This window comes from Caretta caretta, chromosome 10 (genome assembly GCF_965140235.1).
Source record: "Caretta caretta isolate rCarCar2 chromosome 10, rCarCar1.hap1, whole genome shotgun sequence".
NCBI classification, from domain to species: domain Eukaryota; kingdom Metazoa; phylum Chordata; order Testudines; family Cheloniidae; genus Caretta; species Caretta caretta.
This window is the reverse complement of record NC_134215.1, coordinates 4,333,268-4,352,584: the sequence shown is the minus strand read 5'-3', so window position 1 is coordinate 4,352,584 and position 19,317 is coordinate 4,333,268. Positions and strand designations below refer to the sequence as shown.

The window sequence follows — 19,317 nt, the reverse complement described above, 5'->3', positions numbered from 1 at the left end:
GGCTCCTAAGTGTGATGCTGGCAGAACGGGCCATGTGAGAGTGTATTCAGGTCATTTCACTTGTGCATTAGTATAGATCAAAGCGATTTGTATTTGGGGTGTTTAAACATCATAAAACTAATGGGATGTTAAATACATTTTTAAAAAAAAAAAAGCATGTATCTGTGTCCTGTCGTAATGTAATTAGAAACATTTACATTGCAAACACCACTTAACTAAGGTTTCAGAGTAACAGCCGTGTTAGTCTGTATTTGCAAAAAGAAAAGGAGTACTTGTGGCACCTTAGAGACTAACCAATTTATTTGAGCATGAGCTTTCGTGAGCTACAGCTCACTTCATCGGATGCATACCGTGGAAACTTAACTAAATCACTCATCAGATATCAAAGAAGCCTTGTGGAACGCAAATGAAGGACTTTTATCAGAAAAGTGCTAATTCCAAACCAAATGGCCATTGTGCATGATGACCTGAGGTCAGAGACTCACAGTGCATTCCTCCCTCACCGACATCAAAGAAAAAGCCCAGGGGGGAAGAGAGACTGTCAGCTTGTCTTCTGTGAGAAGAAGATACAAGAATGGATCAAAAGAAAGATCCTTCACCTCTGAACTGTTTGAACTCTTACAGGGAAGTAAGTGTACAGATGCAAAGCGGAGAACGCCAGAGACAATCTGGGTATTCAGAAAAGACTTGTGGGAAACTGGCAGTTTATTTCATCCCTGCCACTATTTGGAGTTACAAACTGTGGCTCACCTTTACATTGATTTTACCTTTCACCTCTCATTCTTTTTCTTAGCTAATGAGTCTTTAGTTAGTTACTATAGAATTGGCTGTCAGCGTTGTCCCTGGTGTAAGATCTGAGTACATGACTGGTCTCTTGGGACTGGAAGCAACCTGACGTGGTGTGATTTGGGGGTTTAAGTGATCTTTTATCACAAAGTCCTGTTTGTCTGGGTGGCAAGATAGACTGGTTTCAGAGTAACAGCCGTGTTAGTCTGCATTTGCAAAAAGAAAAGGAGTACTTGTGGCACCTTAGAGACTAACCAATTTATTTGAGCATAAGCTTTCGTAAACTACAGCTCACTTCATCGGATGCATACTGTGGAGAGTCTAAGGGGACTGTCTGTAACTCCCTGGTAAGACTCGGATAGTGATCCATGAGTTCACACTTGTTACTGGCATGGTGAAATCTAATGATAGAACGTACCACCAAGGTGTGGTGTCTGCTTTTGTTTTCTGACAGTCTGCCCTGAGGTCGGCACTCACAGTTATGAGCCAGACAGCATGACACTAGGCAATATAGTCATACAAATAGCAATTATTTAATTAAGTCTCATCACAGCCGTGAGTATTATTACCGCTGTTTCACTCAGATTTACAGGCAGTTAGGAAGAGAGGCGCCTATTCAACAGAATTCACCATTCCCCGTCTTTTAGATATAAATTAGATTTTAAAAAGATGCACTGTTGGCAAGTCCCCAGCATTTCAAAGTTACAGGCCTTCACTAAACCCAGCTGCTCTAAATTACAGGGTCAGGTAACACTCTGATGCGGGGGAAGGGGGACAAAAATGCAGAAACGAGAGCCCTCTGGTTATTGCCTCCAAGAAATATGTTTCCGAAGCAATTTTCTCCACACTGTTTGCAGCAGTGTCGGTCATGTCCCCAGTTACTGAGAGCTCCTGAAATCAAAGCCCTGAGATTTGAGAGGGCGGTGTATGAACTCGTGCTCTAGGTGCATCTATTGGACGCTCGTTAAACTCCAGCGCTGGTTGAGAAACAAAGACTAAAGCAACCAAAGTTCCGCTGGCCTCAACGTAAAAACTGTGATGGGCTACCGGCTGCTTAACAGATTCCAAGGCCAGAAGGGACCACTGTGATCATCTAGTCTGACCTGCTGCACAGCCCCAGCCAGAGAGCTGCCCCGAAATCATTCCTAAACAGATCGTTTAGACAAACACGCAGTTGTGATTTAAAATTTGTCAGTGATGAAGAATCCACCCAGACTCTTGGGAAACTGCTTAATGATTAATTACTGGACTGTTAAAAGTTTACGCATTATTTCCAGTCTGAATTTGCCTAGCTTCAACTTCAAGTCATTGGATCACATCATACTTTTCTCTGCTCGCATGAAGAGCCCATTATATTTGTTCCCCATGTAGGTACTTATAGCCTCTACTCAAGTCACCCCCAACTTTCTCTTTATTCAGCTAAATACTTACACTCAAGGAGCTCATTCACAATAAGGCAGGTTTTCTAATCTTATTCCCTTCTCCAAACCCTCTCCAATTTATCAACACCCTTCTTGAATTGTGGGCACCAGACTTGGACACCGTATTTTAACAGTGGTCATACTAGCACCAAAATACAAAAGTAAAATAATCTGTCTGCTCCCCCTTGAGATTCCCGTTTATGCATCAAAGGATGGCATAACCCCTTTTGGTTGCAGCATCCCACTGGGAGATCATGTTCAGCTGATTATCCACCACATACACACACCAAATCCTTTTCAGAGCCACTGCTTCCCAGGATAGATTCCCCCATCCTGTAAGTATGGCCTATGTTCTTTGTTCCTAGATAGATACATTTAGTCATATTAAAATACGTACTGCTTGCTTGCACCCAGTTTACCAAGTGATCCTGATCACTCTGTATCAATGACCGGTCCTCCTCCACCTCCTCATTATTACCACTCTTCCAATTTTTGTGTCATCTGCAAACTTAATCATCATTGCTTGTCCCAAAGTCCTGATCAGGATTCGACACCTTGTTCAATCCAGAAGCCTTATTTAATATTTTTTAAAAGGTGACATGGAACAATTCGCTGCCTTGGAGGGAGCTGAGAGATGCCGTGCTTGGTTGGAAGGTCAGATTGCATTCCAGTGGCAAAACCCCCAGCTGGCTGCAGTACAGAAAATCATGGCTAAAAAAGATCTGAAAAGCGACTTGTAAAGAAGTGCCTTTCTAATGGGTTACCAAGTAAAACACCAAAATCAGCAGATAGGCCCAAAAGGGAGTGAACGAAATGGAGAGAAACAAAGGGGGGAGGAATGGAGTGAAATAATGTTTTATAAGTCATTCTATGACAAGATATTAATATTCATTATTAGTTCTATTTTAATATTCAGTCATTTTATTGTTGTTAATAAATAACTAACATCATTCCTTTGCATTTCTAGAACTCATTTCATTCAGAGTCTGTGAACAGCTTTACTTAATCCTCCCATCACCCTGTGTGAGGTAGCCCAGTATTATCATCTCTGTTCAGTAAGTGGGAAATTGAAGGCAAAATTCTGTCCTGACCTACACCCCGGAGAACCCACTTAAGTCCATGGGACAAAAGGGGGTTGTAAATGAAGGCAGAATTTGGCTCATAAAGTTTAACTGACTTGCCCAAGGTCACACAATGAGTCAATAGCAGAGGTGGGAGTGGAACCCAGAAGTCCTGATGCCTAATCCACTGCTCTATCCACTAGACCACATTCCTTCCCTTACAGGAAAAAAATCAAAAGTTTACATTTTTATTTTTTGATTGAAGTAAAACAGCTCCTTTTCCCCTGAAGGTAAGGTGGGTCTCCTGGCTCTCTTGGAGCTGTGAAGGCCTCTTCACTTTCCCCTTTGCACTCCTGGCTACTTTCTCTGTCCCACATTGCACAGACCAGTCAGCACATACTGTTCTTTTGCCAAGCAGAAGGAGGCACTCAGGAGCAGAATGAAGCACTTGCCCCCACTCCCCAGTGGAGAGTTTTGCTACAGCCTCTTCTCCTCCATGCCCGTCTGTCTAATGCAGCCCGGTTTTGTTTTTAAAACAGTCAGTCATATTTATATGTCCCCCGCTCCTGTTAATATATATATATATATATATATATATATATATATATATATAAATAAAAAAAAAATCCAAGACCAGGAAGTAGAGAGATGATCATATTGGATATTAACTATGCACTACTGAGATCACTTTGGCCTCCAGGCATCCTCTCCCCGTGTTTAACTACTGTAATAGTGTTCTGGGAAAGTCCCCTCTGGCCATCCTTCTTTCAGTAAGTGTAACACCCTACTCCTGGGACCAAAAACAAAAAACAAACAAATCCACCCACAGCAGCTAAATTTAACCAGGAAAGATAGTAACATGTATATTTCCTCATTGGTGTCAAATACATTTTCCCACAAAACTTCACCCACAGAAAGGGGGGGGGGGGGATGGGTAAAGACCCCTTTAAACAAAATCAGGCCTAGAGCATATTAAGCCTAGAGCCTCCAAAGCCTTCTGAGGGCGGCCCATTGCCTACTGCAAATGTTACTTTGCACAGTGCTAACTATCTAGTATCAGAGGAGAACACTTTACCAGGGAACTTTATTTTGTATAGCAGCTTTCAGACAAGTTGCCCTTCCCTCAATACTTTGCAGAGTTCATAATGCAGTAGAATTAACCCTACCAGCAGAAGGCCATTTAGAAGCATGGGCATGGGGGTGGGGAGAGAAAAATATTCTCAGCGGAGATAAGAAATGAGCTGGAAGAAGGACAAGATGGAGAAGTACAGGAAGGCTGTTTCCAGATGGTGGGGGTGAGGGCAGAGAAGACTCATGCCCAGGGAAATAGAGGAGGCTTGTGCCAGACAAGTAGAAGGTGGAGAGGAAAAGGGGGCAAGGACCCACCCCAGAATGCTGTTATGTAGCTTCCTACAGTGATATTCCTCTGAGGTCAGCTACAGATCCTCTTATACAAGACACAAGGGCTGCAGCAATAAGCGTTGTCGAGACGATCATCAATAACTAAAACGCCAGGGGGTTTACAAACAAGGAGGGCCCTTCTCAGAGGACGCCATAGAGAATATTCCGCTTGCGAGGCAGGTACCCCAGCTGGAGTGAAATACCATTTCTGCAGCAATCACAATAAAATGCAGCACTTCACCCCAAGTCAGATCAGAGGTTCTGTCTGGAGACGAGGGACCTGTAAGCAACCTGTGACAACCCTCATCTCAGGAGTCAGGCCTCTGTTTCCCCAGTTGGATGAGGCCCCTTTCTCAGGTCATTACACACACATCCTTGCAAGGGGTTAAAGACACTTACACTGCCCTCCAGTGGCTGACATTGGAAGTATGGATCTCATGTTTGAAATGGTCTTCACCATTTGAAATGGGCTCATCCAACCCTGGATAAGAGAAACCTATCAGTGAGTCTTCTCATTGGCTTCAATGGGCTTTGGATCAGGCCCCCAGAGAGGGTGAATGGCTCTGTACTGCCTGACTTGTACTGAGAGACTCCGCAGACAGACTTTGTTTCTTCACCTGGTATTTATTGTTGTTTCAGCTGTCTTAAAATGGGAAGAGCGGGGATTTCGCTCGTCAGGAAGAACAGGGTTTGTAAAATTCCCTTGGGTCTTCGAACCAAACCTCCTGGAGGTGTGCAGAACTTTCCTCCACTCAGTCCAGCTAGTGTGTCTTTACCTACTCCCACACACGTTAGTGCTGGGATCACAGTTAGACTTTGGGCAGATCAACACACACACTAATTGGTCCTGTCTTGCATTAATGGTTTTTCTGGTGTCCAGCCTACCTGTGTCCACTCTTTGCTGATGTCAGGAAGGGCGGTTAGGTGATGGGATACCTGGACTGAATAGTTCTACAGCATATTGTGCTCCATCGTCCATTAGCATTTCTGTAAGACTAGCTAAAAGTTTCCTGCGGGGAAACCAAACATATCTGCTCACCAAGAAGGGAAGAGTGTAGTTAGTGGTTAGAGCAGGGGACTGCAAGTCAGGACATCTGGGTTGTAGTCCCGGCTCTACCGCTTACTCACTGTGAGGATGAGTCATTTCAGCTGTGCCTCAGTTTTCCTACTGGTAAAATGGGGAAACACTTCCCTACTTTTCTGGGGTCAAGGGTTGCATGGGCTAGCTAATTAATTATTTATACAACACACAACATGGGCTAGCTAACTATCTATACAACACACTTCCCATAATTACGCTGGTTCTACAGATGTGGCTACAGAGGGGTGAAGTGACTCCCTAGAAGTCATCGAGTGAGTTAGCGACAGAGCCAGGAATAGATTAGGAGAGACAAAGCTGTATCCACCCAAACAGCTCCTTCCATCTCCCACATGACTCACCTGCTCATAGCAAAATGTAACCACTAGTCCCAAGGAGGCATTGTGATGTCACACGATGCTGTCATCATATTCTACCGTGGGCTGCCACAGCATCCATAGCTAAGGGCTAAGGACTGTGTAGGAGCCACATCAAGTCTATACAATCAACTCCCGCCCTCTCCATCAGTCCATCATTGTACTGATCCAGTAACATTGTACTGATCCAGCCCTAGGGCAGGAGCCAAGGAGATCGTTCTGGACAGGCCCAGTACAGCTTATAAACAAATTTAGTGTATTGTTTCCTTTGACTGCAGGATGTGAAGGGGGAAGACAGATACTTATTTCACCCTCTAAATAGCAGCGTCAGAAAGTCTCATTTTGTGGCCTCAGTTTAAAAACCCTCTTTCATGGCACCACCACAGCAGACCAAGCCTTTAGCAAAGGCCAAGCCCAGGAAAAAGAGCCACCTAATGCTGGTGTTTTACTGGAAAAAGAACAAGCAAGAGAATAAAAGGCCCTCTCCTCCCTTGGAGCATTCCGCATCTTCACCTTCTCCTAGTCCCACTGAGCCCACTGCCTCCAGCAGCAGCACCCAGCCCAACGTGTCTGGTGGATCTAAGCTGACAGCACCCCGCAAGAAGAAAGGCAGCCCAGCTTCATCCCGCTGGCCTGCCCTGGAGAACAGAGCTCTGTCTGACCTCCTGGGGGGAGCCCCATTTGTTGTGGCTGAGAATAGGTTCAAGAGGAAAGACTGCCCAGTCTGCCAAGACTCCATGGGCAAGAGGAAGAGGGATTCGGGTTCAGCAGCCAGGGTAAGGACAATTGGACGGGGCAGGTCTGGGCAGGACTGAGTAAGGGGTTGGGGAATTTTCTTCTCATCGCATAGGGATGGTTGAAGGGGGATCAGAAATGGTCCCTGAGGAATAACTGATGGAAGGGAGATCATTTCCCCGACAGGAATGGGTGGGGGAGGTCAGCCTCCCACGGAAGGGATAACGGGGATGCCGGGGGGAAAGTTGGGATTAGCCCAAACGAGTGGCTGGTGGGGATTACAGGTGGGTGGCAATGGAGGACAGGAATTGGAGGCTGGGCCTCACATGGGAGGAAGGTAGGCGTTGCAGATCCAGAGAGAAAATGCCATGCTTCTTTAGATGTTCCACGTCTGTAATATTCAAAAGAGGCCGCTTCCACGAGAGCCAGTGCTAATGTGGGAAGCATGAACTACCTATATAGAAATTGCATATCTAGAAGTCACACCCTGCTAACCTCAAGAATGGCTGATGACCGATGCAAATCCTTCTGAGAGTGTGTATGACCTCCAAACCCCTCCCCACCAAATGGCCACTCACCTTTTTCTTTACTTCCCACCCCCATTCTCTTCACTTTCTTCCTCCATTCCTGGGACATTTCACATTTGTCCTCAAAACCTGCCAGATTAATTTCACTTTATTTGAAGACCCTTACAGGGACTCTTAGCTTTATAGATGACCCAGCTAAGGCTGAGCTACAAACCCTGTGATTGTTAACCATCCTTGTACATACAGTTTGCAGGCTCCACATTCGCTCCTGGTCAACTTTTCCTCCTCTCCTCTGGGGAGAAAAATTCTTGTGTTTCAGTTCAAACCCTCCAAACAAACTCATCTAGCCAATGCATTTAAATGAGGCTTCTAGGTACTGGAAGTATTTTGTTTGTCTTCAGAGTCCCCATTAAGAGTTTTGGAATGTTAGGAAATGTCTACAGTACAGCAGCACAGGTCCAATGCTGCAGCTGTCCCTCTGTAGCACTGTAGTGCAGATGCTTCCTACACTGATGGAAGGGGTTTTTCCATCAATGTAGGTAATCTACCCCCGGGGAGGCAATAGGTAGGTCAATGGAAAAATTCTTCCATCATCCTAGCTGCACCTACAGCAGGGCTGAGGTCAACCTAATTATGTCACAAGGTGTGTGATTTTTTTCCACAGCCCTGAGCAACATAGCTAGGTTGACCTAAGATTTAGGTATAGACCAGGCCTGTGGCTCTCTCATAAATCCATATTGTTTGGGAGTTTAAATGTCCTTGTTTGTTCCCTTGAATATGGTGCTATATTAGGGGTTCTCAAACTTTTGTATTGGTGACCCCTTTCACACAGCAAGCCTCTGAGTGTGACCCCCCATATAAATTTAAAACATTTTTTATATTTCACACTATTATAAATGCTGGAAGTGAAGCAGGGTTTGGGGGTGGAGGCTTACAGCTCAGGACCCCCAGTAATAACCTTGCAACCCCTTGAGGGGTCACGACCCCCAATTTGAGAACCCCTGTGCTAGACTGAACAAGCTGATTTAAATGCAAGCTGAGTGAAAAGGGCTGTTCTATCACAATCTTAATGTGCTTGCTAATCCTTTGGCTTTCCTGATCCCAGGTTAAAAAGAAAGTGCAACCATCAAACTGTCCACTCAATACAGAAGAACTGGGGCGAAACACATGGGCTTTCCTTCATACCATGGCAGCATATTACCCAGATCATCCCAGCAACACCCAGCAACATGAGATGGCTCAGTTTATTGACTTACTGAGCAAGTTTTATCCTTGTGTAAAGTGTGCAAAAAATCTAAGGAAAAGGTGAGTCCTTGTGGAATAAGGTCTAGTCTGCTCACAAACATGCACCTGTTTAACTAAACCAATGCTAGACTTTAACTGCATATTTTTATTTAAGTTTAGCTTAAACCTGTTTTTTGCACTGCTTTATATTTAAATTGGTTTAAAAAAAATTATACCTTACATGAAACTAGTGCAACCCTGCATATAGACAAGCATCAAGACAATCTACATGCAGGAAGCTAGCTTCAGGCACTGGTCTCTGTTAATGCGGGATGTAAATCAACCTGTTTCCCAGGGGTGCAGATGCCTTTTCACCATCCCCAAATGATATATTCTGTGTTTAAATGCATCATAAGACATATCACGAGAAGCACACAACTCCTGAGACAACACAGGCTCTGTGGTGGGGAATTCTGTTGCTCACAGGAGTGAATAGACCTGAGCAGATTCTTCCAGCAATGGTGTTTTCAGTGCTTTTGAATGGGTTCCAGTTTATCACAATCTGTGAGAACCTGTTACAGACACTGTGGATACAGTCAGCCTGTGTCATGCTGGGGAAAACAATGACTTTCAGTTTCCAAAAACAACCTCTACCTAGCAAGTAAAATAATCAATTCCACAAGCTTAACGAGCAGAAAGCAGGTAAACATTTGAGCAAGGCCGGTATATATTCCCTCCTCTAGAGGGCAGCGTTACACCTACTGTAAACTGGAGCCTATTCTTACACACAATGGGAATTGTATTATATTATTATTTTATTGTTGTTATGATTACGATAGCACTCAAAAATGTGCTACGTGTTCTCTAAGTATAGCTATGAAGGCCTAGTCCTTGCCAGTCAAGTGTATGAAACCAACAAGGAGAGGGCGGGGGTTTGTATTGGAGACATAGAGACTGATTTTCTAAAAACAAATTACAAGGAGCCCGTAATACACAACATCAGCTAAATGTTATTAAATCTGCCAACAGGTTTTCTCCTGTAAGGAGCTGATCAATGGGAATATTTTAAAGTATTAGTGAGCCCCGAGAATGTGATGGTTTATGTGGAGACAAAGCAGTTTGGACAGGGGCATCCAAACTTTGTCTAGCTTGGGGAGCATCAATAACTTGCCAGGAGCCTAAAGGGCTATAAAACAGAACAGACTGCAGACACCTCATCATTAATGAGAGTTATCAGTTATTAAGATATGGCCTATAGAAGATACAAGAATCTGCATGGTGTGTTTCACCCTGATGAGTTGAGGTTGCTCAGAGCAAGATAGATCATGGGACCTATAATTTCTGTATTGAAGATGGGGGTGGCCTCTGGCCACCTCTATAAATTCTGCAAGCACTTTAGCGACTCCTTGTTTGGAAAGTAAAATCAGTGATTCTGGACTAGAGTATGTAGTGTTTTGATTCTTTTCCACCTCTGCAGCTTAAGCATAAAAAAGCCAGACACCAGCAGCAGGAAGAAGCTATCCCAGTGGATGTGCCTGCTTCATAATGATGTGAACAAGATGTTGGGCAAACCCAAGTATGACTGCTCCCAGATGGATGAACGCTGGCGAGATGGCTGGAAGGATGGTTCTTGTGTCTAGTTTATGGAGATGCCGTTGGAAATAAGACTGATGTTATTATGATTTAAATACAATAAGAATTGAACCTGGTGCAATATAATTAAAGACAATACAAGTAAACATATGTGTACATATGTCCTAAATGTCTTTATTTTCTCAAGAAGCTTCCTATTTTCACCTGCAACTCAGAGAGCTCATTCCCCAACTGAATTCTCGGGGGACGAACCCAATTTTAAGTGATTATGTAGCTGCTAAGACTAGGACTTTAGGCCAGTCATGGGAACACATTCACAAGTCATGACAGAAATTGTGACAAGTTTTATCAGATCAAGCCTTTAAATATTCCATAAGTCCACTAACGTCAACATGTTAATAAACATTTACAGGAGCATGACCTTAAGTTGTGTTTTCCATCTTTTTGTTTCCTTTGCTCAGAGACGCCAGCATCTCAGACCAATTAACGGGGACTGAAATAATGAAATCACCTTTAGCCTCAATCAAGTTTCTGAGAACATGGGGGATTGTAACATTTTTGTTTAAAAACGGGGCTCTCCCTGCTAACTACAAACATGGATTTACATGGTTATCCTGTATTGTACATGCTCAAACAGTTTTATTTTCTAAACCAAGCAAAGGCACAAAGCTTCAGTGAACATCTCATCCAAACCAAATTTCAAACTTCAGCCATTTTGGGTAGCCCTGTCTAAACCTTGGATAACCAGAATTTTGTAAGTAGTTTTTAACCTATGGCAAGAAATGGATGCAAAGATTTTATTCAAAATCAGCCTTTACTGCTCAGATTCTCACTACAGACAAATCTGTATAGACTCTTGCAGATTCTTTTATCCTGTTAAAAATCAGGATGTCTAGGGGCTATATTCAAAGCCCCTAGAACAATGGTTCTCAAACTTTTTTTTATCCATGGACCACTTGAAAATTGCTGGGGGTCTCAGCAGACCATCTAATGATCTTTCCAAATGTTGTTTGTACTGTTAGCTAACTATTGTAAAGTGCTTTGGATAAGAACACAATATAAAAAAAGTAATAATAATTAAAAAAATTGTTCCACAAATAAAAGCACACAGCTCATATTTTAACATCAGTAGTCTTACCTTTCTAATGCAATGGATGTGCCCTCTCCCCCACACCGCAGCAGCCCGAGCCAAGGCTGGGAAGGACAGCAACCACAGAGCTGAGGTTGGGAAGGAGGGCTGTCTCTCCCGGGCAGCCACAGCCCTGGAGCTAGGGAAAGTCACCTCTTTCTCTGGCCGCCGCAGCCCTGCATGTCCCAGATTTGCCCTACTCCCTCTTTTCACACCACTACCCTCTCCCACCTACCCCTTACCCCCCCACAAGGCCACCATCTCACCTTACATGTGCATCTTCTCCAGGGTCCAGGCACCTAATTAGTGGAGCCACACTTCCACTAATTAGGTGGGTGGCCCTTCATTCGCTTGTGTGCGGCCACCCAGGCCCACACCTTAGAGGGAACTGTCTGTGGACCACCTGAATGGAGCTCGCAGACCACTGGTAGTCTGCGGACCACAGTTTGAGAACCTCTGCCATAGAAGACTGTGGGAATCTTTCCATTGATTTCAACAAGCTTCCAATTAGGTTTTATAGATTTAATAAATCTAAATATTTCTAAGGCACTTAAATGGTGGGAGAAGCCTACTCTGTGTACCAACTAATTCCAAAAGTGAGTGCTCACATGGCTATGCCAGCCCTTGGTGCATGTTAGTGAATGTTTCTATTTTTTCTTTTTTCCTGTCTGTTAAATTGGGAGGGGCATGGAATGGGCATCTGGGCATCCAGATGCTGGTGCTTAGCTTTAAATGCATGAGCAGCCCCACAGGTTCAACAGGTCAAGTATGTGTGTGAAGGATTGGGGCTCTAGACTCCTCTGGCTTCAGTTTTCGTGGTCATTTCTAGTTTTCACTCTCTGTAGCAGCTGCTCTAGGGTGGGCCAAGCCCAGGGAAAGGGGGCACAGAGCGCTGGGGTTTTACCACAGAAGGGGAAACCCCCAAGAGAAAGTTTTCCTTTTTTTCTTTTCCGTTTCCTTCGCCTCTTCCTCCCTTTCATCCCTCACTCAGAGGCATCTCTCCCGCAGGCCAGGCCGCCTCCCCGGCCCTAGGCTAACAGTTGCAGCGGGGCGGGAAGAAGGCCACCCGGCCCAACATGCATTGCGGTTCCAAGATGGCGGCGCCCAGTGAGCGCAGAGGAAACCCGGCTTCTGACCCGGCCGCCGGCCCCGGCTCTTTCTCTTTCCCCCTGCCCGGGCCGCCGGGCGCCGGGGCGGAGGAACAGCCCAGGAAGAAGCCGTGCCGGGCCTGCACAGATTTCAGGAGCTGGATCCGGGAGCAACGGAAGCAGACGGCCTCGCAGAGCGGGGTGAGGGGGCGGCCGGGGGCAGCGCCCCCCCCCCCAGCGCGGGAGGGGCTGTGAGGAGAGATGAGCCCCAGCGATCCCCAGTCCCCTGCCGCCACGAGGGGGAGAATGGTTCCCTTCACGAGTTCCCCACCCCCTGTAATGTGCCCCCTGGGAATGACCCTTCTCCAGAATCCCCCTCTCCCTACAGACAGTGTTTGGCAGGGGAGTACGAATGAGCCCCCTTTCCCCCCCGCCCCTCACTCAGTGATGGAGGGGGGCATATGAGCGAGACATGCTTCCCCAGGACTCCCCTTACAGGATAGTGGGAATGAGAATCTCCACCCTGCCCGCACAGCCTTTCACAGGCTATGGGTGGAATAAGACACCCTCTCAGCGCTCCCTTTCATAGGCAGTGGTTAATGAGGGAATATGAATGAGACACACACCCCCCCCAACAAAAAACAAACAAAGCAAACTTTCCTTCACTGGCAATGGTTAACAGGAGAGTACAAATGACCCCCCCGCTCAAACTCCCCTTCACAGGCTATGGTTGACAGGGGGTAGGAATGAGGCACTCCCCACCCAGAACCTCCCCTTCACAGGGCATGGTTGATGGACAGAAGGTGTATGAGACAGTAGGCAAGTTATTTAACCTCTCTGAACCTCATCAACAAAAAGGGGAGTAATCATATTTGTCCACCTCATTTAAGGAGGTTTAGTTAGCTAATACCTGTATGGTCCTTGAATTGAAGGTGCGCTAGAAACACAAAGCATATGAGGTTAGTGTAAGGTATGTTAATTTTTTATCCCGAGTACTAATGTGCACATATAACCCTCTTGTTTCTCTGACCCAGGAAGCATATGTTGAAGAGGAGAAGGAGAAGCCTCCAGATTGTCCTCTAGACAGAGAAGAACTTGGGAGAAACACATGGTCTTTCCTTCACACTATGGCAGCATATTACCCAGATCACCCAAGCAGTTCCCAGCAGCAAGATATGACACAGTTCATTAACTTATTTTCCAAGTTTTTCCCTTGTGAAGAATGTGCAGAAGATCTGAGGGAAAGGTGAGTCTTTAAAAAAAATATATCTACAGGTAAGGGATCAACCTAAAGTGTTGGACTCTAATGGTCTGGTTTGCAGATCAACTTTTCCAGTAGTTGGTGGCTTTATGGATATTCTGTATTGTATATTGTTTTGCCAAAATGTAGTTTTATGATTGAATTAATCATAAATAAGGACACAGGACATACACATTCAGAGGACAAACACTCTGCCGTCAGACAGCACAATAGCTCCAAGAACTAGTGAAAGAAGTTTTGTTTGTTTGCTGGTTTGAATCTGGCTCATAATGGTCACACTGGGTCAGACCAAAGGTCCATCTAGCCCAGTATCCTGTCTTCCAACAGTGGCCAATGCCAGGTGCCCCAGAGGGAATGAACAGAACAGGTAATCATCAAGTGATCCATTCCCTGTCACTCATTACCAGCTCACTACCCAAACTGTGCTCACTATACAAAATGTTCTTCTGAACCGCAAAGGACAGCCACATTGCCAGGTCAATATTAGGTTGGATCTTACCCAAAATACCACACTGCCAACCAATCCTTTAGTGTCTAAAACTAAAGGTTTATTATAAAGAAAAAAGAGAGAACGAGAAAAGTTGTTAAATGGTAAAGCACTTAGGTACATACATAAGACTACAAAGTCCATCTATCAAGTTCTTAGCAGTGTTGGTGAGTTCACTGGCTTGAAAGTCCCTCTGGAACATGTCCACAGCTTGGATGGGTTATTCAGTCCTTTGTTCAAAGCTTTGTTTGTGGAAAAGTTACTCCAGACGTAAGAAGCAGGAATGAAGACAAAATGGAGAAGATGCAGCTACTCTTCATATTCTTTTGCCATGTGGCTTGTACTTTTTGTCCCAAACACAAAATTCACAGCACATGGCATGGAAAAGCCTTTGAGTTCTCTGTCCACAGGCATGCCCCTACATATCTTGCTGACTCATAAGGTGTATCCCCAGGCTCCTTTCCATGGCTTCATTGTTCTGCTGATGACAGACTAGGCAGTGCTGATGCCAATCTGTCTGGGAGTGTCACCCAGAAACAGCACAAGTTTTGAAATACAGATATACCATACATATCTATAACTCACAATAAAAAGGTGATACAAACCTATAAATAAGATTATCTTGGCCAATCATAACATTTTAACAGATACCTTACATGTCATATCTGGTCAGATTCCTTGCAATTTTATAATATTGGTATTAACCTTATTATAAAGTGTTCCACATGTTCCATACAGTGTCACGCAAAGCTAAGAATCTCTGGTATCAAATCAATATCCTAACCTAGCAGGAAAAGTGAACTGCATGAAGAAGTTTATAGAAGTGTTTGCGTAATTCTTTCAAAAGGGAACTAAAGATTCAATACAGAACTTCATATTTATTACGTGGAGATGAGAAATCCTTGTCTTTCACCAGAGCAAAGAGATCTTAAAAAGCTACTCCAGTAATGATATTTTTACTGCTTTGGAGGGGGTACCAATTTATCACGATTAGCAGCTGCATAACGCAGATCTGTGGTTGCTAGCCAGCCTGTGTCACATTGGGGAAATAGAATCAATGATTTTGAGCTTCCAAAAACAGCCTTGCCTCAGTGACTGAAAGAATCAGCTTACGCTAGCGCAGGCTGCAGAAGGAATGGCTGAATACAATCCATGAGGAGGGCTGATATATATTCTGTCTGCTAGAGGGCGGAGCTCCATCTTCTGTACACCCAAGCCAATTCGTTATCCACAAATGGAATTATCTAGTGCAAAAAAAAAAGAGCAGCTTTGTATTTGAGAGCTCGATAATGACTAAAACACCTTGATGGAGCCCAACATAAAAAAGATGTTCATTATTATTTTCTTAATTTGCCAAGAGATTCTCTCAAATCAAATTATTTATGAGCCTGAACACTTTTTGCCATGGATAAACTGTTTGGATTGCCATCTAATATTTTCCCAACCAAGGATGTGACTGTTAAGGAGCTTCAGGAGTGCACCTAACTCACATGCATCCAAGTCAATTACAGACTTTAATGTGGAGGTGCAGCCTGCAATGAATACAGATCTCAATATGCTGGCCTTTATGGTCTCTGTGAGACATCTCAAAATAGAGGATGAGGGAGGCTCTGACCATCTGTGGGCCACACAACTGCTTTGGAGTGTGAAATCAGTGCCTATAAAGTAGTAAACAGCATTTGATTCCTCTTTCCTCTGCAGATTACGCACAAATCAGCCTGATGCCAGCAGCAGGAATAATTTATCCCAGTGGCTGTGCCTGCTTCATAATGACGTCAACAGGAAGTTGGGGAAGTCTGAATTTGACTGCTCCCGAGTGGATGAACGCTGGCGAGATGGTTGGAAAGATGGTTCCTGTGATTAATCTATAGAGACTCTACAGGAAATCAGACCAATTCTAATATAATAATCATCCCTGATGTGAACTCAGTACAAGGAGATGCAGCTAAATAGTTTGTATGTTTGGTTGACATGACTTGTGGAAATAAATGTGTCTCCTGCTCTAAAAGGCAACTCAGAGATCTTATCCCAACTAATATATGGTCATGTAGCTGCTGGGACTGGCACCATACATGTGCCACAGGAACTGCCGGAACCTTGCAAAACTTTGTCATTGTGACAATTCACAGTAAGGAAAAGTCTCTCAATTTCTATAGTTCTAGGGGCACCTTGTGACTGCTGTTCCTTTCACTTTTTACATACTCCTAGGCTCCTCTTCTACATTTTTGTTTATCTGCAAACATTACCTTCAAGTTTTAGGCAGTGCCTTTCTTCCTCTATGTCACTTCAGCCTGTTCTGCTGGTCTTACAACTGGCAGCACCACTACAAATCCATAAATCTGCTCCATTCTGTGCCTACCATGTCATCCTTGATCTCTTCTTCCAAAGTCTATGAGCTGTTGTCTGTTAATGCTATTTAACCATTAATTCACCTTGCTGAAAGGCCTCAAGGCAGAGAGATTTTATTTAAACATTAAAAATCATGGAATCCAGGTCTCTCATTCCAGCCATGATAAATATCCTCATTTTGTATGTTCCTTTGTCTAATCTTCCAAGAGGGCATTGCAGGAAGAAAAAAGAAAGAAGCACAAAAACCCCAAGTAGAACGAATGGCACGAAGTCAGTAGCTGAATTTTAAACACTGTGATTTGATTGCTAATTGTTTGGGTTCATTGGGAGCATGATGTAAGAATTCCCACGGAACCACCTGCTTTTAAAGTATATATTTAATTTTTAATCTCTGCTGTGAACTTTTGTTGTTTGTAGAAGTGGTTGCAATGATGTGTGTGTGTGTATGTTATCTGGTTGTAATGAAGCCAATTCAGATGAGTTTTACATATAAGAGTGGTAAAATACTGCCTGTGTTCTGAAATCCTTGATAGATAATAACAGACTGGACTGGTCTGTATGCTCCTAAGGTGAAATTCTGCCTTGGGCAGGCCCTCTGCTCTAAAGTTCTATGTCTTGTTAGACAGTCTTAAATAATATCTAGGGCTCTAGGCCCTGGATTGTGGACTTAAAGTGGTGCATGGTGTGAAATTCACCCCTAGTAACTGGTCAAGTTCCATAATGTGTATTGGGCCTCTAGGTCTGCACTACTGCATCAGTATATTCTTGAGTGGGGTGTGTGAGAGAATATTTCAGATGATAGTTTAAAATACTTAAGTTGCTTTGCTGGGCTTTGTCTATGTAGACAAATATAAATTGTTAGAATTAGTGCAAGATAGTATGAAATCTTTAATATCTTTTTTCCCTAAATTTATAAGGATTTCTGGGTACCAAATGGTCACGTGACATTCTGTGACATGTGACAGTATCTTCTGGGTCTCTTTTCTGCTGATGCTTTAAAATTGTTTGAGGGTTTTTGGTGAGCATCCTAAGTGTGTCGTCTTATGAGCTACTTCAACATAAGCAGTGATTTATGGAAGTAGATTGGGGGTGGCATGGAAATTGTAATGGGTGGTGTCTCTGTAAGTGAAGGGCGCTAATACCTTCTATTAGCAAACATCTGATTCCAAGACTATGGTACCAAGGGCTCCTTGGAGGACAGTAAACAATCAAAGCTTTGAGTGCGTTCAGATGATTTGACCCTCTATTACCCTTTCAAGCCAGACCTGTTAAAACAATACCATACTGTGTTTTTATCCAAGTTAGTTGCATTCAGCAGGCAGTGTATTTTATCTCACTGTCTGCAATATTGATCCTATGTGTAACCTTTCACGCTAATTAAACTGAAGCTTGATTTCCTATCATTTTTATGATTTAACTGAATTGGGACTTCAGGACATGATTCAGGTTATTAAAAAAAGCTCATTAAAAGTATCTCGGTGTATGTTTAGCTTCTTGGAACTAATACATTCCAAATATCTCAACCTCCGAATCCAATATTTACAATAGTGTGAAATTCATACCTGTGCAGAGGATCAGCACAAGGCCTATGCACCACTAACATCCCTCTGCAGACCTCAAAACAGTGCTTAAATCAATATCCTCAGTTGACATCTGCCTATTGCATATGCTCATCAGCAAATTCTGGCTACTTGTTTGTTAATAGGGCAGATCGTAACTGCGCTGAGTGGTTAGCTGGTAACGATAGCAAAAGTTAGTGTTCTCTTTTATGTTTACACTCTACAGGATTGCTTTGGTTTGTCATGTATTTTCCAGGCCTAATTTCATATCTGTGGTTTTGCTTCGTGGTGTTTTTTCCTCATTATAGGTCACATCTAACATTTTGATCTTATTTGTGCAATTTCTTTAGGATGTTTGTAGTCATGTAGGGAGGGAAAAAGCATGAGTTATTAATTTTAATGCATATGATGCATGTAGTTCTAAGAATCAGTATTTCTATCTATTTCCTATTGATATCAAAATAGGACAAATTATTTCACCTCTGATTTCTCCACTCCATGGAGCTTTATGAAGAGAACAGATCTCCTGGCTTGCGTTTGTATCACCATCTGAGAAACAGTAAGTGGAATTGAACACACTCCACAGGGTTATTGGAAGGCATCATTAATGTCAGTAAAGTGCTGTGATTCCCTTCAGTGAAAGGGGCCATAGACATGAAGTTATTCTGTAGGCAAGGTTCTTGCCTGTCAATTTTTGCCCTAATTTGGCTAACAGTGGAGTACCTGTTACTCTCATTGAGTCAGTGGGAGACAAATTCTGGATTCAACACACCCTTTCAGGATCAGACCTGTAACTGCACCACAGAACAACTGAAGTGTGGCAGAACTCAAGCAGACAGGTGTCCAGAGTTTTCATCCATAGTGGCTAGTAGCCAGTGTAAAGGGGATAGTCATGTTAACTACATTCAAGCTAGGCTTAGGAGAGGCAGGTGCTCCTTAATGATCACCTGGGACATAATTCCAACACTGCTCCTGTTATACCAATAAAATAAAAACCAGCAGGATCTTAAAGGGGAAAAGGCAAAATGCCACATTTATTGTGAATACAGAAAGAATCCTAGTAAGCAGTTAGTTATAGCTATAACATTCCATTCAATTTCATATTTATTCACACATTCATTCATACACACAGGTTCTGCAAGGTTGTTATAGTTACCAGCCTTAGAGTTGCTCATGTCAAGCCACTGGCCAGGTGGCCTGGACATGAGGAGGGAGCAGGGCCTTGTCAGATGCACATCTGA

At 43.6% G+C, this 19,317-nt stretch overlaps 3 protein-coding genes across 4 annotated transcripts in view; 2 read left to right on the top strand and 1 right to left on the bottom strand.

The window, feature by feature from the left end:
- The window catches only part of NOXO1 (NADPH oxidase organizer 1), a 39,279-nt gene extending 26,827 nt beyond the window's left edge, over positions 1-12,452 (bottom strand). The window contains exon 1 of one of the 2 annotated variants that reach the window (XM_075117560.1): positions 12,237-12,452. The gene's annotated coding sequence lies outside the window, so the exon portion shown is untranslated. Of the gene's footprint in view, positions 1-11,341; positions 11,419-12,236 lie in introns of those variants that run through there. The other variant, XM_075117559.1, reaches the window with a different exon arrangement.
- LOC125643705 (FAD-linked sulfhydryl oxidase ALR-like) lies at positions 6,496-10,250 on the top strand. The gene is made up of 3 exons (XM_048866779.1): positions 6,496-6,900; positions 8,492-8,691; positions 10,088-10,250. The coding sequence occupies exons 1-3, from the start codon at positions 6,496-6,498 to the stop codon at positions 10,248-10,250; spliced, it is 768 nt and encodes a 255-aa protein (XP_048722736.1).
- On the top strand, positions 12,394-17,990 carry GFER (growth factor, augmenter of liver regeneration). Its single transcript, XM_048866782.2, has 3 exons — positions 12,394-12,621; positions 13,455-13,666; positions 15,870-17,990. Exons 1-3 carry the CDS (start codon positions 12,409-12,411, stop codon positions 16,030-16,032), a joined length of 588 nt encoding a protein of 195 aa, XP_048722739.1. The 5' UTR covers positions 12,394-12,408; the 3' UTR covers positions 16,033-17,990.
- The last annotated feature ends 1,327 nt before the right edge of the window (positions 17,991-19,317 follow it).